General features: G+C 55.6%; 1 protein-coding gene across 8 annotated transcripts in view; it reads left to right on the top strand.

The window, feature by feature from the left end:
- The window catches only part of ACHE (acetylcholinesterase (Yt blood group)), an 82,389-nt gene extending 63,724 nt beyond the window's left edge, over window positions 1–18,665 (top strand). For 2 of the 8 annotated variants that reach the window (XM_075584127.1, XM_075584129.1), the window contains exons 2-4: window positions 9,118–10,663; window positions 11,032–11,201; window positions 17,863–18,663. In XM_075584127.1, coding sequence (XP_075440242.1) covers window positions 9,141–10,663; window positions 11,032–11,201; window positions 17,863–17,984 — 1,815 coding nt within the window. In that variant the 5' untranslated portion in view covers window positions 9,118–9,140 and the 3' untranslated portion in view covers window positions 17,985–18,663. Of the gene's footprint in view, window positions 1–8,758; window positions 8,829–9,117; window positions 10,664–11,031; window positions 11,202–11,511; window positions 12,001–12,160; window positions 14,429–17,862 lie in introns of those variants that run through there. The other 6 variants (XM_075584130.1, XM_075584122.1, XM_075584124.1 and 3 more) reach the window with 6 other exon arrangements.
- Window positions 18,666–24,626: the final 5,961 nt, after the last annotated feature.

The raw sequence follows: 24,626 nt of genomic DNA, 5'->3' as shown, positions 1-24,626 counted from the left end.
TCAGTACCTGGCGGCGCCCTCGTTACATTCAGTACCTGGCGGTGCCCCCGTTACATTCAGTACCTGGCGGCGCCCCCGTTACATTCAGTACCTGGCGGCGCCCCCGTTACATTCAGTACCTGGTGGCGCCCCCGTTAGATTCAGTACCTGGTGGCGTCCCCGTTAGATTCAGTACCTGCTGGCGCCCCGTTACATTCAGTACCTGGCGGCACCCCCGTTAGATTCAGTACCTGGTGGCGCCCCCGTTAGATTCAGTACCTGGCGGCGCCCCCGTTAGATTCAGTACCTGCTGGCGCCCCCGTTAGATTCAGTACCTGCTGGCGCCCCCGTTAGATTCAGTACCTGCTGGCGCCCCCGTTAGATTCAGTACCTGCTGGCGCCCCCGTTAGATTCAGTACCTGCTGGCGCCCCCGTTAGATTCAGTACCTGCTGGCGCCCCCGTTACATTCAGTACCTGCTGGCGCCCCCGTTACATTCAGTACCTGCTGGCGTCCCCGTTACATTCAGTACCTGCTGGCGTCCCCATTACATTCAGTACCTGGCGGCGTCCCCGTTACATTCAGTACCTGCTGGCGTCCCCATTACATTCAGTACCTGGCGGTGTCCCCGTTACATTCAGTACCTGCTGGCGTCCCCGTTAGATTCAGTACCTGCTGGCGCCCCCGTTACATTCAGTACCTGGCGGCACCCCCGTTAGATTCAGTACCTGCTGGCGCCCCCGTTACAGTCAGTACCTGGCGGCGCCCCCGTTAGATTCAGTTCCTGGCGGCGCCCCCGGTAGATTCAGTACCTGGCGGCGCCCCCGTTAGATTCAGTACCTGGCGGCGCCCCCGTTACATTCAGTACCTGGCGGCGCCCCCGTTACATTCAGTACCTGGCGGCGCCCCCGTTACATTCAGTTCCTGGCGGCGCCCCCGGTAGATTCAGTACCTGGCGGCGTCCCCGTTAGATTCAGTACCTGGCGGCGTCCCCGTTACATTCAGTACCTGGCGGCGCCCCCGTTACATTCAGTACCTGCTTGCGCCCCCGTTAAATTCAGTACCTGTCGGCGCCCCCGTTACATTCAGTGCCTGGCGGCGCCCCCGTTACATTCAGTACCTGGTGGCGCCCCCGTTAGACTCAGTACCTGGCGGCGCCTCCGTTACATTCAGTACCTGGCGGCGCCCCCGTTACATTCAGTACCTGCTGGCGCCCCCGTTACATTCAGTACCTGCTGGCGCCCCCGTTACATTCAGTACCTGGCGGCGCCTCCGTTACATTCAGTACCTGGCGGCGCCCCCGTTACATTCAGTACCTGCTGGCGCCCCCGTTACATTCAGTACCTGCTGGCGCCCCCGTTACATTCAGTACCTGGCGGCGCCCCCATTACATTCAGTACCTGCTGGTGCCCCCGTTAGATTCAGTACCTGGCGGCGTCCCCGTTAGATTCAGTACCTGGCGGCGCCCTCGTTACATTCAGTACCTGGCGGTGCCCCCGTTACATTCAGTACCTGGCGGCGCCCCCGTTACATTCAGTACCTGGCGGCGCCCCCGTTACATTCAGTACCTGGTGGCGCCCCCGTTAGATTCAGTACCTGGTGGCGTCCCCGTTAGATTCAGTACCTGCTGGCGCCCCGTTACATTCAGTACCTGGCGGCACCCCCGTTAGATTCAGTACCTGGTGGCGCCCCCGTTAGATTCAGTACCTGGCGGCGCCCCCGTTAGATTCAGTACCTGCTGGCGCCCCCGTTAGATTCAGTACCTGCTGGCGCCCCCGTTAGATTCAGTACCTGCTGGCGCCCCCGTTAGATTCAGTACCTGCTGGCGCCCCCGTTAGATTCAGTACCTGCTGGCGCCCCCGTTAGATTCAGTACCTGCTGGCGCCCCCGTTACATTCAGTACCTGCTGGCGCCCCCGTTACATTCAGTACCTGCTGGCGTCCCCGTTACATTCAGTACCTGCTGGCGTCCCCATTACATTCAGTACCTGGCGGCGTCCCCGTTACATTCAGTACCTGCTGGCGTCCCCATTACATTCAGTACCTGGCGGTGTCCCCGTTACATTCAGTACCTGCTGGCGTCCCCGTTAGATTCAGTACCTGCTGGCGCCCCCGTTACATTCAGTACCTGGCGGCACCCCCGTTAGATTCAGTACCTGCTGGCGCCCCCGTTACAGTCAGTACCTGGCGGCGCCCCCGTTAGATTCAGTTCCTGGCGGCGCCCCCGGTAGATTCAGTACCTGGCGGCGCCCCCGTTAGATTCAGTACCTGGCGGCGCCCCCGTTACATTCAGTACCTGGCGGCGCCCCCGTTACATTCAGTACCTGGCGGCGCCCCCGTTACATTCAGTTCCTGGCGGCGCCCCCGGTACATTCAGTACCTGGCGGCGTCCCCGTTAGATTCAGTACCTGGCGGCGTCCCCGTTACATTCAGTACCTGGCGGCGCCCCCGTTACATTCAGTACCTGGCGGCGCCCCCGTTACATTCAGCACCTGGCGGCGCCCCCGTTAGATTCAGTACCTGGGGGCGCCCCCGTTAGATTCAGTACCTGGCGGCGCCCCCGTTAGATTCAGTACCTGGCGGCGCCCCCGTTAGATTCAGTACCTGGAGGCGCCCTCGTTACATTCAGTACCTGGCGGTACCCCCGTTACATTCAGTAGCTGGCGGCGCCCCCGTTACATTCAGTACCTGGTGGCGCCCCCGTTAGATTCAGTACCTGGTGGCGCCCCCTTGAGCAGCAATGACTTCACCTGCGCGTGTCCTGTAACCGCGGGTCAGTCTCTCACATCGGGTTTTAGGTCTTTAGGCCCATCCCTCCTTACAGAACTGCTTCAGCTCAGTGACATTTGAGGGCTTCCTTGCATGGACAGCTCGCTTCAGGTCCGGCCACAGCATCTCCATGGGGTTTAGGTCCGGACTGTGACTAGGCCGGTCTAACCCGCGGAATTTCCTCTCCTGCCGCCGTTCTTGTGTAGACCTGCGTGTATGTTTAGGATCATGGTCTTGCTGCATGACCCACTTTTGCTTCAGCTCACGGACGGATGGCCTGACATGAGAATCTTCTGATACAATGGAGGATTCATGGTTGTGTTAAGGATGGCCAGCCGCCCGGGTCCTGAGGCAGCAAAGCAGCCCCAAACCATCACACTCCCACCCCCATGCTTGACGGTTGGGATGAGGTTCTTCTGTTCTAACGCAGTTTTTAGTTTTCGCCAAACATAACGTTTCACGTTGAGGCCAAAAAGTTCTACCTTCCACTTGTCTGTCCAGAGAACATTGTTCCAGAAGTCTTGTGGATCATCTGTGTGCTCTTTGGGGAACTTTAGACGGGCAGCAATGTTCTTTTTAGAGAGCCGTGGTTTCCTCCTGGCTATCCTTCCATGAACACCGCTCCTGTTCAGTGTTTTTCTGATAGTTGAGCCAGGAACACTCACATTAGTCGGGGCGAGAGTGGCCGGCAGATCCGTGGATGTTACTCTGGGGATCTCTGTGACTTCCTGGGCGATTTGCCGTTTTTTTCTCGGACATATCCCCCCCTCTTTCTCAGGACATACCTCCCCCCCCCCCTCTCTCTCTCTCTCTCAGGACATATCCCCCCCTCTCTCTCAGGACATACCTCCCCCCCCCCCTCTCTCTCTCTCTCAGGACATATCCCCCCCTCTCTCTCAGGACATATCCCCCCCCTCTCTCTCTCTCTCTCTCAGGACATATCCCCCCCTCTCTCTCAGGACATATCCCCCCCTCCATCTCTCTCAGGACATATCCACCTCTCTCTCTAAGGACATATCCCCCCCCCCCTCTCTCTCTCTCTCTCTCTCTCTCTCTCTCAGGACATATCACTCTCTCTCTCTCAGGACATATCACCCTCTCTCTCTAAGGACATATCCCCCCTCTCTCTCAGTACATATCCCCCCCCCCCTCTCTCTCTCAGGACATATCCCCCCTCTCTCTCTCTCAGGCCATATCCCCCTCTCTCTCTCTCAGGACATATCCCCCCTCTCTCAGGAAATATCCCCCCCCTCTCTCTCTCAGGACATATCCCCCCCCTCTCTCTCTCAGGACATATCCCCCCCTCTCTCTCTCTCAGGACATATCCCCCCCTCTCTCTCTCAGGACATATCCCCCCCCTCTCTCTCTCAGGACATATCCCCCCCCTCTCTCTCAGGACATATCCCCCCCTCTCTCTCAGGACATATCCCCCCCTCTCTCAGGACATATCCTGTCCTCTCTCTCAGGACATATCCCCCCCCCTCTCTCAGGACATATCCCCCCTCTCTCTCTCAGCACATATCCCCCCCCACCCCCCTCTCTCAGGACATACCCCCCCCCCCTCTCTCTCTCAGGCCATATCCCCCCCCTCTCTCAGGCCATATCCCCCCCCCTCTCTCTCTCAGGACATATCCCCCCCCTCTCTCTCAGGACATATCCCCTCCTCTCTCTCTCAGGACATACCCCCCCCCCCCTCTTTCTCTCAGGACATATCCCCCCCTCTCTCTCAGGACATATCCCCCCCCCTCTCTCTCTCTCAGGACATATCCCCCCTCTCTCTCTCTCTCAGGACATATCCCCCCCCTCTCTCTCTCAGGACATATCCCCCCCCCCCTCTCTCTCTCAGGCCATATCCCCCCCCCCTCTCTCAGGCCATATCCCCCCCCCCCTCTCTCTCTCAGGACATATCCCCCCCCTCTCTCTCTCAGGCCATATCCCCCCCCCCCTCTCTCTCAGGCCATATCCCCCCTCCTCTCTCTCTCAGGCCATACCCCCCCCTCTCTCTCTCAGGCCATATCCCCCCCCCTCTCTCTCTCAGGCCATACCCCCCCCCCTCTCTCTCAGGCCATATCCCCCCCTCTCTCAGGCCATATCCCCCCACCCTCTCTCTCAGGCCATATACCCCCCCCTCTCTCTCAGGACATACCCCCCCCCTCTCTCAGGACATACCCCCCCCTCTCTCAGGACATACCCCCCCCCTCTCTCAGGCCATATCCCCCCCCCCTCTCTCAGGACATACCCCCCCCCTCTCTCAGGACATACCCCCCCCCTCTCTCAGGACATACCCCCCCCCTCTCTCAGGCCATATCCCCCCCCCTCTCTCTCAGGACATACCCCCCCCTCTCTCAGGACATACCCCCCCCCCTCTCTCAGGCCATATCCCCCCCCCTCTCTCTCAGGACATACCCCCCCCCCCCTCTCTCTCTCAGGACATACCCCCCCCCCCCTCTCTCTCTCAGGACATATCCCCCCCCTCTCTCTCAGGACATAACTCTCCCCCCAACCCCCTCTCTCTCTCAGGACATATCCCCCCTCTCTCTCTCTCTCAGGACATATCATATCCTGTTATTCTTTAACGAGTCTGGTAATTTCATATCGTTATCTCACTAATGATGTGTGCGCTTAACGAGCCATTAACCCCAGCCTTGCCAGAGACCCACACAGCAATAATTTGCCACTCGCAGTGTGTATCTTGGTGACTATATATACAGTATAGTCTCCATCGACCCTCACAGTATATACCAGGAGTGGGCAACTCCAGTCCTCGCTTCAGCACAGGTGGCTCAACCTGTCCCAGCTTCAGCACAGGTGGCTCAATCAGTCTCTGCTTCAGCACAGGTGGCTCAATCAGTCTCTGCTTCAGCACAGGTGGCTCAATAAGTGACTCAAAGATTGCATCACCTGTGCTGAAGCAGGGATATCATATAACCTGGAGTTGCCCATTCCTGGTATGTACCGTGTGTTGTGTGTTGTGTGTGTGTGTGTGTGTGTGTACAATCAGGTGTATACACACAGATATATATAGACACACATCTGTAAACCCTATATAGTATATATCTATGTATGTATATATATATACTGTATACATATATACTGTGTATATATATATACTGTATACACACACAGGTCTGTATACCCTCACAGAGAGGCGCAGTATATACTCCTGGGCGTATATAGCGGTGCTTATTGAAATGTTATCTGTGTCTCTGCCAGAAATAGACAGAGAGACAGAGAGACAGCTGCAGGAAGCGTCTCCCCCTCAGATCTCCATCTATCACCCCCCACCCCCCAGCTAAAGCTGTTGTGGAGGGGGAGAGGGGAGGGGGGTAACCCAGGTCAGAGCCTGCAGGATATCAGAGCTTTCACGTGATCAAAATCTAGGGAGTATCAGGGCCTGGGGTGTATCAGGGCCTGGGGGGTGGGGGGGTGTATCAGGGCCTGGGGGGTGGGTGTATCAGGGCCTGGGGGTGTATCAGGGCCTGGGGGGTTGGGGGGGGTGTATCAGGGCCTGGGGGAGTATCAGGGCCTGGGGGGTGTATCAGGGCCTGGGGGAGTATCAGGGCCTGGGGGGTTGGGGGGGGTGTATCAGGGCCTGGGGGGTGGGTGTATCAGGGCCTGGGGGTGTATCAGGGCCTGGGGGGTTGGGGGGGGTGTATCAGGGCCTGGGGGGTGTATCAGGGCCTGGGGGGTTGGGGGGGGTGTATCAGGGCCTGGGGGGTGTATCAGGGCCTGGGGGGTGGGTGTATCAGGGCCTGGGGGAGTATCAGGGCCTGGGGGAGTATCAGGGCCTGGGGGGTGGGTGTATCAGGGCCTGGGGGTGTATCAGGGCCTGGGGGGTTGGGGGGGGTGTATCAGGGCCTGGGGGGTGTATCAGGGCCTGGGGGGTGGGTGTATCAGGGCCTGGGGGTGTATCAGGGCCTGGGGGTGTATCAGGGCCTGGGGGGTTGGGGGGGGGGTGTATCAGGGCCTGGGGGAGTATCAGGGCCTGGGGGAGTATCAGGGCCTGGGGGGGTTGGGGGGGGTGTATCAGGGCCTGGGGGGGTTGGGGGGGGGTGTATCAGGGCCTGGGGGGTTGGGGGGGGTGTATCAGGGCATGGGGGGTGGGTGTATCAGGGCCTGGGGGTGTATCAGGGCCTGGGGGGTGGGTGTATCAGGGCCTGGGGGTGTATCAGGGCCTGGGGGGTGGGGGTGTATCAGGGCCTGGGGGTGTATCAGGGCCTGGGGGTGTATCAGGGCCTGTGGGGTGGGTGTATCAGGGCCTGGGGGGTGGGTGTATCAGGGCCTGGGGGTGTATCAGGGCCTGGGTGTGTATCAGGGCCTGGGGGGTGGGTGTATCAGGGCCTGGGGGTGTATCAGGGCCTGGGGGGTGGGGTGTTTCAGGGCCTGGGTTCTGTATCAGGGCCTGTGGGAGTATCAGGGCCTGAGAGAGTATCAGGGCCTGTGGGAGTATCAAGGCCTGGGGGAGTATCAGGACCTGGGGGGTATCAGGGCCTGGGGGGGGGGGGGGGTAATCAGGGCCTGGGGGGTATCAGGGCCTGTGGGGTATTAGGGCCTGGGAATAATTAGAACCTATGAGATATCAGGGCCTGGGGTAGTATCAGGGTCTAGGGGGTATCAGGGTCTATGGGGATGTATCAGGGCCTTTGGGGATGTATGAGGGCCTTTGGGGATGTATCAGGGCCTGGGGGGGTATCAGGGCCTGGGGGGTATCAGGGCCTGGGGGGCATATCAGGGCCTGGGGGCGTATCAGGGCCTGGGGGGGTATCCGAGCTTCTGGGATATTAGAGTGTACACATTATTAGAGCCCGGGAATAATTAGGGAGCCCCTGTTACAGCCTGGGAGATATGAGCCCCTGAACCCTGCTGGGCTCTGATAAGGGAACCGCCTCACCCTCCTCCTGGTCTTGTGAGCTCTGATAAGGGGATCTCGCTCACTCCCCTCTCTCCCTCCCCACAGGCCTCTCCCGTGTAGCGCTCTCTCTCTCTCTTCCTCTCTCTCTCTGTGTCTCTCTCTTCCTCTCTCTCTCTCCTTTCCTCTCACACTCACTCTCTCTGTTCCTCTCACACACACTCTCTCTGTTCCTCTCACACTCTCTCTCTCTCTCTCTCTGTTCCTCTCACACTCTGTTCCACTCACACTCTCTCTCTTCCACTCACACTCTCTCTGTTCCACCCACTCTCTCTCTCTGTTCCACTCACACTCTCTGTTCCACTCACACTCTCTCTCTGTTCCTCTCACATTCTCTCTGTTCCACTCACACTCTCTCTGTTCCACTCACACTCTCTCTGTTCCACTCACACTCTCTCTCTGTTCCACTCACACTCTCTCTGTTCCTCTCACACTCTCTCTCTGTTCCTCTCACACTCTCTCTCTGTTCCTCTCACACTCTCTCTGTTCCACTCACACTCTCTCTGTTCCTCACACACTCTCTCTCTGTTCCCCTCACACTCTCTCTCTGTTCCACTCACACTCTCTCTGTTCCTCTCACACTCTCTCTCTGTTCCTCTCACACTCTCTCTGTTCCTCTCACACTCTGTCTGTTCCACTCACACTCTCTCTGTTCCACTCACACACTCTCTCTGTTCCTCTCACACGCTCTCTCTGTTCCACTCACACGCTCTCTCTGTTCCACTCACACTATCTCTGTTCCTCTCTCACACTCTCTCTGTTCCTCTCTCACACTCTCTCTGTTCCTCTCACACTCTCTCTCTGTTCCTCTCACACTCTCTCTCTGTTCCTCTCACACTCTCTCTCTGTTCCTCTCACACTCTCTCTCTGTTCCTCTCACACTCTCTCTCTGTTCCTCTCACACTCTCTGTCGGTCACTGTCCACTCCCACTCACTCACTCTCTTTCACTCACTCTCTCACTCTTACTCCCTCTCTCTCTGCTCCTGATGGGGAAGTCACAGCTGTTATCTCCCTAGTGCTCTGCTGGGTTATTGGGGGGAGAGAGAGAGAGAGCGAGACACAAAGAGAGTGCGAGAGGACAGTGACAGAGAGAGCGAGAGGACAGTGGGCGGAGTTGCGTCCTTTAGACGTGTCACTTTCAGATCCGTAGAGAACACTCTCGCTCTCTCTCGGTTGGTGTCTGTCTGACTCTGTTTATCTCCCTGTCCTCTCGTTTCTTTAACTCTCTCTCTCTCGCTCCCAATATCTCTCCCGCACTCGCTCACTTTCCTCCTCTCATACACATTCACGCTGTCACCGCGCACTCTACATCCGTCTCTCACACACAACCCCTTTCATCTCTCAGGCCCTCTTGTCTTTTTACCCTCTGTCTTCTTCTCTCTGCATGTTTCTCTCTTTCCATCCCTCTCTCACCCCCTCTTCCTCCTTCTCTCTCTCAATCTTCCTCTCTCTCTCCTTCAGGTAACCCCCACGGAGGACCAGCCATGCTGCTCTCCCCACTCCCCCCGCCGTGTCTCTGCGCCCTCTCTCTTCTCCTCCTCCTCCTCCCGTCTCCTTCCTACGCTCAGAGCGACGCGGACCTCCTGGTCACCACCCGTTCAGGTAAAGTGCGGGGCACCCGACTCCCGGTCCTCTCGGGTCACGTCAGCGCCTTCCTGGGCATCCCCTTCGGCGAGCCTCCCGTGGGCAAACTGCGCTTCCGACGGCCGGAGCCCAAGAAGTCGTGGGAGGGAGTGATGGATGCATCTTCCTACCCCAACGCCTGCTACCAATACTTCGACACTCTCTACCCAGACTTCCCTGGGATGGAGATGTGGAACCCCAACCGGCCCATGAGCGAGGACTGCCTGTACCTCAACGTCTGGGTGCCCCACCCCCGCCCCTCCAACGCCACCGTCATGGTCTGGATTTACGGGGGCGGCTTCTACAGTGGCTCCTCCTCCCTTGATGTTTATGACGGGCGTTACTTGGCCCACGTGGAGAACTTGGTGGTGGTCTCCATGAACTACCGCGTGGCGGCCTTTGGCTTCTTGTCTTTGATGCCCGGCAGTGTGGACGCTCCAGGGAACGTGGGCCTGTTTGACCAGCGACTGGCGCTGCAGTGGGTGCAGGACAACATTGCGTTTTTCGGCGGCGACCCCAGGTCAGTCACCATTTTCGGAGAGAGCGCTGGGGGAGCCTCGGTGGGCATGCACGTCCTCTCTCCGGGCAGCCACCACCTCTTCTCGAAGGCCGTGCTGCAGAGCGGCTCCCCCAACTCGCCATGGGCCACCATCACCCCTCAGGAGGGCCGGCGCCGGGCGGAGCTCCTGGGAAAGATGCTAGGCTGCAGGCCGGGGAACGACACGGACCTTCTGAACTGTCTCAGGGTCAAGCAGCCACAGGAGCTGATCGACCACGAGTTCTCCGTCATGCCGGCCCCCAGCATCTTCCGCTTCGCCTTCGTGCCCCTGCCAGACGGAGACTTCTTCCCGGAGTCCCCCGAGACGCTGCTAAACATGGGCAGCTTTAAGCCATGCCCCCTGATGCTGGGAGTCAACGAGAACGAGGGCTCCTACTTCCTACTGTACGGGGCGCCCGGTTTCAGCAAGAACAACGAGAGCCTGATTGGCCGGGAGGAGTTCCTGGGAGGGGTCAGGATGAGCGTCCCGCACGCCAACGACATTGCGCTTGAAGCCGTCGTGATGCAGTACACCGACTGGGCGGACGAGCACGACGGGGTGAAGAACAGAGAGGCCATGGAGAACCTGGTAGGGGACCACAACGTCATCTGCCCCATGACCCACTTCGCAGGGAAGGTGTCGGAGTTCGGGAACAGGGTGTTCGCTTACCTCTTCGACCACAGGGCGTCCAACCTGGCCTGGCCCAAGTGGATGGGGGTCCCGCACGGCTACGAGATCGAGTTTGTCTTCGGGCTGCCGCTGGAGACCAGCCTGAACTACACCCCGCAAGAGGCGGACTTGAGCCGCCGGATGATGAGATATTGGGCCAACTTCGCACGGACCGGGTGAGGGGCTGGAGAAGATGGGGAACGGAGGGGGGCCGGTGGAAGAGATGAAGGAAAAGGGGAGAGGGGGGTGGGCGGGGGAGTCGAGGGCGAGGAGGGAGAAAAGTAGAGGGGAAGGGGAGAGAGGGGGAGAGACCTGGGCATATATAGGAAAGTTATATTTTTCTACTGGGTGTCTGCATTGGAGGGGAAATGTTATATGGGGTGTCTTGATGGGGTTTATGTAGGACATACTTGTATTAATATATGGGGTGTATATAGGGCAGGATTGTATTGTTATATGGTGTGTGTGTATAGGATGGGATTGTATTGTTGAAGGGGGGGATCTGTAGGATCTGACCCAGTGTGATGTGCTTCCCCCTCCCCAGTGACCCTAACGAGGGTAAGGATGCCCCTCGGCCACGCTGGCCGCTGTACTCGGACCCCGAGCAGAAGTACCTGGCGCTGAACAACAAGCCATCCCCGAGCCTGCAGGGGATCAGAGTCCAGACCTGCACCTTCTGGAACCGATTCCTACCCAAACTTCTCAACATAACAGGTACCGGAGGCCACCTCTGACCTCTGACCTCTGACTCCCGCCTCTAACCCCCCGCCTCCAGACCTCTGAACCGAAACTCCTGATCGCTGACCTTTTGAACCTAGACTCCTTGACCTCTGAACCCTGACTCCGACCTCTGACCTTCTAATTTACGACATCTAACCGACTACACACTCACCTTTTTTTTTTATCATCTGTTATTTGCCCTTGTGAACTCTTACCTCCTGCTCGCTAACCTTCTGAACTCTGACCTTTGACCCTTGACCTCGTGCTTTATGGCTTCTAAATTTCACCTCCCTCTTCATTGTAGTCTGCTGAACTCCTGACCTCTATCCTGGCATCTGAACTCTTGACCTCTAACCTGACCTCTTCACCTCTATCCTGACATCTGAACTCTTGACCTCTAACCTGACTTCTCACATCTTCCAGCTCTAGCCCTATCTAATTTCTCCGTGCCGTAAACTCACCCGGCCCTCCCTATATGGGGCACAATATGACCCCATTAACCCAAACATGGTTGACCTCTCTGACCCCTGACACTCCCCCCACACACACACCAGGTAATCCATATTAAATTAACGGTTACCACACCCGAGACTGATACCCCTCACCCTCAGAAGAAGCATCACCAGATAGGTGCCTCCCCCCAACCTTACTGCCCCACCAATGGGGGTGGGGAGACAGAAGCTGCCCCCTCTGATTGGAGGAGTGTCCGGGGTTATCACAGAGACTGAGGAGTGGAGTCAGAATCCGCCCATAGAGGGGGAAGGTTTGGGGGTGGGATCTGCCCCTGCTAAAGGTAGGGGGCATCTTCTCCTGCTAGAGTGGAGGATCTGCCCCTGCCAAAGGGTGTTGGGGTGGATCTGCAAAAGAGGGTGTGGGGGTGGGGGGGAGGGGCGGGTTGTGTTATCTGCCCCTGTGTTTGCCCTCCTGCTGACGTGTGGCTCTCTCCCTTATAGTGACCAGAGGGCTCTGCTCGAACTGCTCCCGTAACAGTCCCATCCTGATACTGCTCACACTATGTGTTACTTTCACAACATCACACTGACCCTATAACCACACAGCACAATACAAACCCTAACGCTGACCCTATAACCACACAGCACAATACAAACCCCAACGCTGACCCTATAACCACAAAGCACAATACAAACCCCAACACTGACCCTATAACCACACAGCACAATACAAACCCCAACACTGACCCTATAACCACACAGCACAATACAAACCCCAACGCTGACCCTATAACCACACAGCACAATACAAACCCCAACGCTGACCCTATAACCACACAGCACAATACAAACCCCAACACTGACCCTATAACCACACAGCACAATACAAACCCCAACGCTGACCCTATAACCACACAGCACAATACAAACCCCAACACTGACCCTATAACCACACAGCACAATACAAACCCCAACGCTGACCCTATAACCACACAGCACAATACAAACCCCAACGCTGACCCTATAACCACACAGCACAATACAAACCCCAACACTGACCCTATAACCACACAGCACAATACAAACCCCAACGCTGAACCTATAACCACACAGCACAATACAAACCCTAACGCTGACCCTATAACCACACAGCACAATACAAACCCCAACGCTGACCCTATAACCACACAGCACAATACAAACCCCAACACTGACCCTATAACCACACAGCACAATACAAACCCCAACGCTGACCCTATAACCACACAGCACAATACAAACCCCAACGCTGACCCTATAACCACACAGCACAATACAAACCCTAACGCTGACCCTATAACCAGACAGCACAATACAAACCCCAACGCTGACCCTATAACCACACAGCACAATACAAACCCCAACGCTGACCCTATAACCACACAGCACAATACAAACCCTAACACTGACCCAATAACCACACAGCACAATACAAACCCCAACGCTGACCCAATAACCACACAGCACAATACAAACCCCAACACTGACCCAATAACCACACAGCACAATACAAATCCTAACACTGACCATATAACCACACAGCACAATACAAACCCCAACGCTGACCCTATAATCACACAGCACAATACAAACCCCAACGCTGACCCAATAACCACACAGCACAATACAAACCCCAACACTGACCCTATAACCACACAGCACAATACAAACCCCAACACTGACCATATAACCACACAGCACAATACAAACCCCAACGCTGACCCTATAATCACACAGCACAATACAAACCCCAACGCTGACCCTATAACCACACAGCACAATACAAACCCTAACGCTGACCCTATAACCACACAGCACAATACAAACCCCAACGCTGACCCTATAACCACACAGCACAATACAAACCCCAACGCTGACCCTATAACCACACAGCACAATACAAACCCCAACACTGACCCTATAACCACACAGCACAATACAAACCCCAACACTGACCCTATAACCACACAGCACAATACAAACCCCAACGCTGACCCTATAACCACACAGCACAATACAAACCCTAACGCTGACCCTATAACCACACAGCACAATACAAACCCCAACGCTGACCTTATAACTTAACCTCAAAAACAACACAATACTTACCCCTTCCCTAACCACAGAGCCCCCCCTAACCCCAACCCAATCTCTAACCTCTCCAATCGTGCACCCCTCCCCCATCGTGCACCCCTCCCCCATCGTGCACGCCTCCCCCATCGTGCACCCCTCCCCCATCGTGCACCCCTCCCCCATCGTGCACCCCCCTCTCCCATCGTGCACCCCCCTCCCCCATCGTGCACCTCCCCTCCCCCATCGTGCACCTCCCCTCCCCCATCGTGCACTCCCCTCCCCCATCGTGCACTCCCCTCCCCATCGTGCACCTCCCCTCCCCCATCGTGCACCTCCCCTCCCCCATCGTGCACCTCCCCTCCCCCATCGTGCACTCCCCTCCCCCATCGTGCACACCGCTCCCCCATCGTGCACACCGCTCCCACACCGTGCATCCCTCTCCCACCGTGCAACCCTCTCCCACGGTGCACCCCCCCTCCCTCATCGTGCACCTCCCCTCCCCCATCGTGCACCTCCCCTCCCCCATCGTGCACCTCCCCTCCCCCATCGTGCACCTCCCCTCCCCCATCGTGCACCTCCCCTCCCCCATCGTGCAGCCCCCTCCCCCATCGTGCAGCCCCCTCCCCCATCGTGCAGCCCCCTCCCCCATCGTGCAGCCCCCTCCCCCATCGTGCAGCCCCCTCCCCCATCGTGCAGCCCCCTCCCCCATCGTGCAGCCCCCTCCCCCATCGTGCAGCCCCCTCCCCCATCGTGCAGCCCTCTCCCCCATCGTGAGGCCCCCTCCCCCATCGTGCAGCCCCCTCCCCCATCGTGCAGCCCCCTCCCCCATCGTGCAGCCCCCTCCCCCATCGTGCAGCCCCCTCCCCCATCGTGCAGCCCCCTCCCCCATCGTGCAGCCCCCACCCCAGTCTTGCAGCCCCCTCCCCCATCGTGCAACCCCCTCTCCCATCGTGCACCACCCTCTCCCATCGTGCACCACCCTCCCCCTCGTGCTCCCCTCCCCTATCGTGCACCCCTCTCCCATTGTGCACCCCTCTCCCCCGTCCTGCACCCCTCTCCCCCGTCCTGCACCCCTCTCCCCCGTCCTGCACCCGTCTCCCCCGTCCTGCACCCCTCTCCCTCGTTCTGCACCCCTCTCCCTCGTCCTGCACGCCTCTCCCTCGTCGTGCACCCCTCTCCCCTGCCCCCCTCTCCCCCATCGTGCACCCCTCTCCCCCATCGTGCACCCCTCTCCCCCATCGTGCACCCCTCTCCCCCATCGTGCACCCTTCTCCCCCATCGTGCACCCCTCTCCCCCATCGTGCACCCCTCTCCCCCATAGTGCACCCCTCTCCCCCATAGTGCACCCCTCTCCCCCATCGTGCACCCCTCTCCCCCATCGTGCACCCCTCTCCCCCATCGTGCACCCCTCTCCCCCATCGTGCACCCCTCTCCCCGATCGTGCACCCCTCTCCCCCATCGTGCACCCCTCTCCCCCATCGTGCACCCCTCTCCCCCATCGTGCACCCCTCTCCCCCATCGTGCACCCCTCTCCCCCATAGTGCACCCCTCTCCCCCATAGTGCACCCCTCCCCCCATCATGCATCCCACTCCCCCATCATGCACCGCTCTCCCCCATCATGCACCCCTCTCCCCCATCATGCACTGCTCCCCCTTTTCTCCTTGTTTCCTTGTAATAAACTCTGGTTCATTTGACTCTTTGTTTTTTGCTTCTTGGTTTCATTCATCTCACAACCTCCCCTAATACCTCCATCCACCACTAATACCCCTCCCACCCCCCCCACCACCATCCCTGTCCCACCCTCATAACCACTCTGTCCTATAGAATACCCCTCCATCCAATCCTAATGCCTCCTAGTACCGCATCCTACCCCTGCTCTCCCCAAGCCAAACCCTAATGCCTCCATCCCACCTCTAATACCCTATCACCCCATCACCCCTAAATATTCATTCCATCCTCCATCCCATACACCAGTTACCTGCTTCCATCCTACCTTTAATACCCCCCCCCCCCCAATACCTCAACCACACCGCCATCCAATATTAACCCAACCAATCATTGCATGTTGGGGGTAAATGCCCCACTATTACCCCCACTAAGCAATACTACCCCCAAACTCTGATACAGACCCTATTATGTACCGTCCCCCCATCACACCCCACCACCCCCTACCCTAGAGCTCCTGGGGGTATGACCCCGAGTGGTGAGGGAGTTATATATAATATGACATGGCTGATTTTTTCTCTCTTCCTCTCCTTCTCTCTCTCTTTCTCTCCTTCGCTCTCCTCCCTTTCCCTCCCTCCTTTCTTCCCCTCTTTTTTTTCTCCGTCTCTCCTCCCTTTCTCTCTATCCCCTCACCCCCCACTTTTTCTCCCTTTCATCCCTCTTCTCCCCTCTCCCTCTTCCCCCCTCTCCCTCCCTCTCCCTCTTCCCCCCTCTCCCTCTTCCCCCCTCTCCCTCTTCCCCCCTCTCCCTCTTCCCCCCTCTCCCTCTTCCCCCCTCTCCCTCTTCCCCCCTCTCCCTCTTCCCCCCTCTCACTCTTCCCCCCCTCTCACTCTTCCCCCCCTCTCACTCTTCCCCCCCTCTCCCTCTTCCCCCCCTCTCCCTCTTCCCCCCTCTCCCCCTCTCTCCCTCTTCTCCACCTAACTCTCTTTCCCTTCCTCTTTCCCCATGTCCCTCTCTCTCCACTTCTCTCTCCCTCTCTTCCTACCCTTATTTCTCTCTCCTGCCTCCCCCCTTCACCTTTGCTCTCCATCCCTCCCCTCTTCCCTCTCCTAAATGTCCCCTCTCTCTCTGTCCCTCCGCCACCTCCCCCCCCAATCTTCCCTTCTCTCCCCCCCAATCTCCTTCTCTCCCCCCCAATCTCCCCTTCTCTCCCAACCTCACTTCCTTTTTATCCTTCTTCCCTTTAACTCTCTCTCTCTCCTTCCCCATCCCCCCTCTCTATATCCCCACTCTCTCGCCCTATTCCCTCTCACCCCCTTTCTCTCCTCCTCCACCCCACTTTCTCTCTCTCTCTCTCTCTCTCTCTCTCTCTCTCTCGCTCCTACCTCCCTCCCTTTGACCTTTGCTCTCCCCCCTCCCTAACTCCTGCCCTTTCTTTCACTGCCCTCTCTTCCCCCCAACCTCTATCCCCGCCTATCTCTCTCCCTCCCACTCTCTCCCTCTCTCTTCCTCTCTCCCTCTTTCCTTCACTCCCCCTTGTCTTCTTCTTTTTCTCTCCTCTCTCTCATCCCCACTCCCTTCCTCTCTCTCAATCTCCTGTCCATCCTCTCCCCCCTCCTTCCGCTATCTCCCCGCTCCTCCTTTCTCCCTCCTCCCTTTTCTCACCTCCATCTCCCCCTCTTCCGTTTTCCTCCTCCCCCTCCCTCTCCGGTCCTCTTCTCCCTCTCCTGTCCTCTTCTCCCTCTCCTGTCTTCCTTCTCCCTCTCCCCCCTCCTCTCTCCCTTTCTCCCCCCCCTTCCCTCTCTTTCCCCCTCCGTCCCTCTCTTTCCCCCTCCTTCTCTCCCTTCCTCCCCCTCCCTCTCTCCCTCCCCCCTCCTTATCTCCCTTCCACCCACATCCCTCCCCCTTCCTCTTCCCCCTCCCCCTCCCTCACTCTTCCCTTCCCCCATCTCTTCTCCACCCCTCCCTCTTCCCCTCCCAACTCTCTCCCCCTTTCTCCCCATCCCTCTCTCCTCCTCTCCCCCTCACGCCCTCTCTCCTTCTCCTCTCCCTCTCTCCTCCTGTTCCTCTCCTCCCCCTCTCCTCATGTTTCCCCCCTTCTCCCTTTTTCCCCCTTCTCCCTTTCCCCCTTCTCCTCCCTCCCTCTCTCCCTCCACCCTCTCCCCTCCCTCTCTCCCCCCAATCGCCCCTTCTCCTCCCTCCCTCCCTCTCTCCCTCCACCCTCTCCCCTCCCTCTCTCCCCCCAATCGCCCCTTCTCCCTCCCTCCCTCCCTCTCTCCCTCCCCGCGCTCTCTCCTCCCTCCCTCTCCTCCCCCGCCCCCTCTCCTCCCTCTCCCCCCCTTCTCCTCCCTCCCTCTCCTCCCCCTCTCCTCCCTCTCTCTCTCCTCCCTCTCCCCTCCCTCTCCTTCCCCGCCCCTTGTTACAGATAATATTGATGAGGCAGAGCGGCAGTGGAAGGTTGAGTTCCATCGCTGGAGCGCGTATATGATGCGATGGAAGAATCAGTTTGATCACTACAGCAAGCAGGATCGCTGCAGCGAGCTGTGACATCACGGTGACATCATCATGACATCACCACACAACTCCTCCATTCTACAGCAAGCAGGATCGCTGCAGCGAGCTGTGACATCACGGTGACATCATCATGACGTCACCACACAACTCCTCCACTACAGCAAGCAGGATCACTGCAGCGAGCTGTGACATCACGGTGACATCATCATGACATCACCGCCCAACTCCTCCACTCTACAGCACAGCAGGAGCGCCGCAGCGAGCTGTGACATCACAGCGACCTCATTGTGAAATCATAACACCCAGATTGTCACGCAATACCCACACACTGCCAATTGGACACGCACTGTGACACACCTCCGTGTCATGGTCACTCCGTGACACGCACAGGCACACAGGGACACGCATACGCACACAGTGAACCACACTAACATGTCATGTAACATACTCTCCCCCCCCTCACACTACATCATGTTACCCCCCCTTACTGTATCTGCCCCTAACAAGGGCAGGTCCCACCCACCTGTGTCCCCCCACACTCCCCCGTGCCCCCCCCCCCGTGTCCCCCCACACTCCCCGTGTCCCCCCACACTCCCCGTGTCCCCCCACACTCCCCGTGTCCCCCCACACTCCCCGTGTCCCCCCACACTCCCCCGTGTCCCCCCACACCCCCCCCGTGTTCCCCCCACACCCCCCGTGTTCCCCCCACACCCCCCCCCGTGTCCCCCCACACCCCCCCGTGTTCCCCCACCCCCCCCCCGTGTTCCCCCACCCCCCCCCCGTGTTCCCCCACACCCCCCCGTGTTCCCCCACACCCCCCCGTGTTCCCCCACACCCCCCCCCGTGTTCCCCCACACCCCCCCGTGTCCGCCCACACTCCCCCGTGTCCCCCCACACCCCCCGTGTCCCCCCACACCCCCCGTGTCCCCCCACACCCCCCGTGTTCCCCCACACCCCCCGTGTCCGCCCACACTCCCCCGTGTCCCCCCCACACTCCCCCACACACCCCCGTGTCCCCCCACACCCCCCGTGTCCCCCCACACCCCCCCGTGTCCCCCACACCCCCGTGTCCCCCCACACCCCCCGTGTCCCCCCACACCCCCCCGTGTCCCCCACACCCCCCGTGTCCCCCCACACACCCCCGTGTCCCCCCACACCCCCCGTGTCCCCCCACACCCCCCGTGTCCCCCCACACCCCCCCGTGTCCCCCACACCCCCCGTGTCCCCCACACCCCCCGTGTCCCCCCACACCCCCCGTGTCCCCCCACACACCCCCGTGTCCCCCCACACCCCCCATGTCCCCCCACACTCCCCGTGTCCCCCCACACTCGCCCGTGTCCCCCACACCCCCCCGTGTCCCCCACAACCCTCCGTGTCCCCCACAACCCTCCATGTCCCCCCACAACCCTCCGTGCCCCCCCACACCCCCCGTGTCCCTCTCCTGCATGTCCATCTGTATATAGTGTTTGATGATATAAAGATATATATAGATAGCTAGATAGATAGATATATACATACATATTTATAATATATATATATATGGAGGGAGACCTGGATGTATTTATTTGTGCTGCTGTGAATGCGAGACCTCAAATCAAAGCCCCGAATATCCCCTAAATCATGGGTAATAAGCCCAGTCTACCCTATACCCACCCTGTACTATACATTACATCTACAGCCCTATACCCACCCTGTCCCTATACATTATATCTACACCCCTATACCCACCCTGTACTATACATTATATCTACAGCCCTATACCCATCTTATACCTATACATTATATCTACAGCCCTATACCCACCCTGCACCTATAAATTATACCTATACATTATATCTACAGCCCTATACCCACCCTGCACCTATACATTACATCTACAGCCCTATATCCAACCTATACATTATATCTACACCCCTATACCCATACAAGATATTTACGGCCCTATACCCACCCTGCACCTATACATTACATCTACACCCCTATACCCATCCCATACCTATACATTATATCTACAGCCCTATATCCACACATTACATCTACAACCCTATATCCACCCTGTACCTATACATTATATATACAGCCCTATTCCCACACATTACCTCTGCAGCCTTATACCCACCCTTTACCTATACATTATATCTACATCCTTATACCCCCCCATTACATGATATGTACAAACCTATACCCACCCTATAGCCCACACATATGTACAACCCTATACCCACCCTATACCAATACCTAATATGTACACTCCTATACCCACCCCACGGCCCACACATTAGATGTACAATACTATGCCCACACGCCACATATATACAATCCCACACCCACCCTATACCCCAAGATGTAAAGGTTAATATGCAGCCCGATAACTGCATCCCCGCTCTCTGATCCTAAACCCTAAAACACACCCGTCATCCCTCTCCCCAAATCCCCTGAACTCAAAACACTACAAACCCTGATCCCCCCTGCAGAACCCAGAGACCCTAACCCTATAACAGGTCTGTAGGATCTTAGCCCACCTTCAGGGTTCTCAGTCCCGTCTTTATAGGGTTTTGACTTGTCCTGGGATTAGGAATAAGCAGATTCTTAACGGTTTAGCCCAAAAAGCCCCACGATCTAGCACTGCCCATACCCTAAATCTCCCATCCTAACCCTTTGCAGAGGGAGCTGGGGGTCTCCGGGGTTTTGGGGTCTCCCATTGCATGCCCTCTTGTCTGTTAACAAGGAACACGATTTGTATTTGCATCGTTCAATAAAGCGAAATGAAATCCCGTAATGTTTGTGAGGAGTCTGTCCGAAAACCCGAAAGGGCCTCATGTCCTGTTTGGACTTCGATGGAGCGGTTATAGGGGGCAATAGGAGGAGTTATAGGGAGGGGTTTAGCTGCAAAGGCAAACAAGATCTTATCTTGCATGAAACGGGCAATGGATGGAAGGGAAGTAAACATAATTATGCCCCTTTACAAAGCATTAGTAAGACCACACCTTGAATATGGAGTACAATTTTGGGCACCAATCCTAAGAAAAGACATTATGGAACTAGAGAGACTGCAGAGAAGAGCCACCAAATTAATAAAGGGGATGGACATTCTAACTTACGAGGAGAGGCTAGCTAAATTAGATTTATTTACATTAGAAAAGAGGCGTCTAAGAGGGGATATGATAACTATATACAAATATATTCAGGGACAATACAAGGAGCTTTCAAAAGAACTATTCATCCCACGGGCAGTACAAAGGACTCGGGCCATCCCTTAAGGTTGGAGGAAAGGAAATTTCACCAGCAACAAAGGAAAGGGTTCTTTACAGTAAGGGCAGTTACAGTGTGGGATTCATTACCCATGGAGACTGTGATGGCAGATACAATAGATTTGTTCAAAAAAAGGTTGGACATCTTTTTAGATGGGAAAGGTATACAGGGATATACCAAATAAGTATACATGGGAAGGATGTTGATCCAGGGATTAATCCGATTGCCAATTCTTGGAGTCAGGAAGGAATTCATTTTCCCCTTAATGGGGTTTTTGTTTGCCTTCCTCTGGATCAATAAGTAAGTATAGATATAGGATAAAGTATCTGTTGTCTAAATTTAGCATAGGTTGAACTTGATGGACGTACGTCTTTTTTCAACCTCATCTACTATGTAACTATGTAACTATGTTATATGGGGTAATAGGAGGAGTTATAGGGAGGGGTTATATGGGGTAATAGGAGTTATTGGGAGGGGTTATAAGGGGTAATAGGAGGAGTTATATGGGGCAATAGGAGGAGTTATAGGGAGGGGTTATATGGAGTAATAGGAGTTATTGGGAGGGGTTATAAAGGGTAATAGGAGGAGTTATAGGGAGGGGTTATATGGGGTAATAGGAGGAGTTATAGGGAGGGGTTATATGGGGTAATAGGAGGAGTTATAGGGAGGGGTTTTATGGAGTTATAGGGAGGGGTTATGGACATACCCAGTCTTACAAGCTCAAAACCCAAACCCACTTCATTATATATATATACAGTGTATATATATACATTATATACATTATATATATATACACAAATACAACTGTATGCTCATCTGCATGTCTTAGGCAGGTCTGCAACCCCGCTTTTCCCCATTATCACCCAGCATACAGCACTTCCACTGCAGCAAGGGATTCTGGGAAATGACATGCAAATGAGCACACAGTGTCACTTTTTGCCTCAAAAACCATTTTTAACATGGTTCCCTATAGGCTTAAGCTTGCTGCATGGTCACAGCTGTGAGCACAGACAGGGTTAAGGTGCATAGCCAGCAAACCCACCCACAGACAGACTGGTTTTTTTTTTGTAGCCTGGGCGGTGAAAAAAAGTGATTCACCCTGAAAACCGTGCTCATGGTCCACAGAGTGAGACCAGGTGCGCTCCACGTTGACTGTAAGTTCCGGAGAGCTTGCCAGTCCTGACATCGTCGGTCCTCTTCAGCCCGGAGGCTAGGAAAAGTCCCGATGTTACATTGACATCTTAATGCGCAGAATCAGACGTCTCTCTCGTTCCCCCCCCCCCCCGTGCAGTAGGCGCCGCAGGAGGGTCCAAGTCATTAGGGTTTTCCGCTTTCGCCTACTAACCCACCGCAGTCTTTTCCCGAAGGAGGGGCGACCACCGACCAGCACTTAGTCTTCTCGCTCTCCGAAGAAAGAAGGGTGACTATAACCCGACACCAACAAACAAAAAAAAGTTCATAGTGCGAGTGCTCCTGTGCGCTGTGTGATGCGGTGCAGGAAGTGCTCTGACAGACGACACAAAAAAGTGTGCACGAGTGCACGCCCGGCCCTTTGCAAGGCCAGGCGGGTGAAAAAAATAATTGGCTTGTCCCCTCAGCGGAAGGCAATAAGGGGGGCCAAGTGCGGGAAAAATAGGGGACGGTGCAAAAATTATCTGTGCAGATCAAGTGCGGGAAAAATAGGGGACGGTGCAAAATCATCAGTGCAGATCAAGTGCTCTTAAGTGGAGGCCGGACGTCCAAAACGACCAACCACAGTGCAACAAGTGATGCTCCGCCAGGTTTTCCACGCCTGGTGGTGCAAGATTAAAAATGCCCGGGCTACTTTGCATCCGCCCTCTCAGCCCATGACCAGAGGACCAAGTGATGCAAATAGGGCCACCCTTCACAGGACAGACCCTACACTTGATCTTAGCCAAAAGGCCGAGAAGCGAACTCTCGTCCCATGAGCGCTAAAGGCCATGTCTGTACATACTGTGCTATATGTATGCACACACAGCTGTCTCTCACACATACTAATACTCCTTGTTTTTCCATCCCTATACACCAATAGGGACCACTTAGTATCCACACACACTTTTAGTTGTGCTACAAACTCTCACATTTCCACACCCACCCACACCATTTATATCCACTCCCACGCCACACACACCTTTTGTAAAGCACTGTATATACTGTGGGCTCTCCATTCATTTTTATTCACACTGATACACATACACACTCTTTCTTCACTTGCTTTCAGTTACCCTTTGACACCTCCAGCCATAAATCTCATCCACACCGGGGGGAAGGATCAGCACAGATAACATTCCAAGAGACACTGTTTTTAAGTATACCTTTTGCTTCATTCATTGTAACATCGCCGGAAGAAGAGATCAGTGTATCTCGAAAGCTCGCACAAATAAAAGCATTTCGTTAGCCACAGAACGGTATCATCTATTTATTTTTTGATTATTGAAGCTCGGCTAACACGGTACTGATACCTCTACATGTATATATATATATACAGTGTTCGACAAACCTATACATTTGCTCGCCCCGGGCGAGTGGATTTAACCCCCGGGCGAGTAAATATTGGCCCAAGCAGCACACGTTTGGTACTAGGTGGTGAGTAGATTTTTTTGTGTGGCGAGTAGATTTTTTGGTGATTTGTCAACCACTGTATATATATATATATATATATATATATATATATATACGTGTAGAGGTATCAGTACCGTGTTAGCCGAGCTTCAATAATCAAAAAATAAATAGATGATACCGTTCTGTGGCTAACGAAACGCTTTTATTTGTGCGAGCTTTCGAGATACACTGATCTCTTCTTCCGGCGATGTTACAATGAATGAAGCAAAAGGTATACTTAAAAACAGTGTCTCTTGGAATGTTATCTGTGCTGGTCCTTCCCCCGGTGTGGATGTGTTTTATGGCTAGAGGTGTCAAGAGGTTACTGAAAGCAAGTGAAGAAAGAGTGTGTATGTGTATCAGTGTGAATAAAAATGAATGGAGAGCCCACAGTATATACAGTGCTTTACACAAGGTGTGTGTGGCGTGGGAGTGGATATAAATGGTGTGGGTGGGTGTGGAAATGTGAGAGTTTGTAGCACAACTAAAAGTGTGTGGATACTTAGTGGTCCCTATTGGTGTATAGGGATGGAAAAACAAGGAGTATTAGTATGTGTGAGAGACAGCTGTGTGTTATATATATATATATATATATATATATATATATATATATATATATATATATATATAAGCAATACGATACCGTTTGGAAACGAAATCAGCAGGCAGCACTCCAGAATTGAACAAACAAGTGTATTGTTTGTTCAATTCTGGAGTGCTGCCTGCTGATTTCGTTTCCAAACGGTATCGTATTGCTTATTCTTCATTATAGGATCTACACCCACACCAGTGACTATTATT

The sequence above is a fragment of the Ascaphus truei genome, unplaced genomic scaffold (genome assembly GCF_040206685.1).
Source record: "Ascaphus truei isolate aAscTru1 unplaced genomic scaffold, aAscTru1.hap1 HAP1_SCAFFOLD_453, whole genome shotgun sequence".
Lineage (NCBI taxonomy): Eukaryota > Metazoa > Chordata > Amphibia > Anura > Ascaphidae > Ascaphus > Ascaphus truei.
This window is presented reverse-complemented; position numbering and strand designations above follow the sequence as displayed.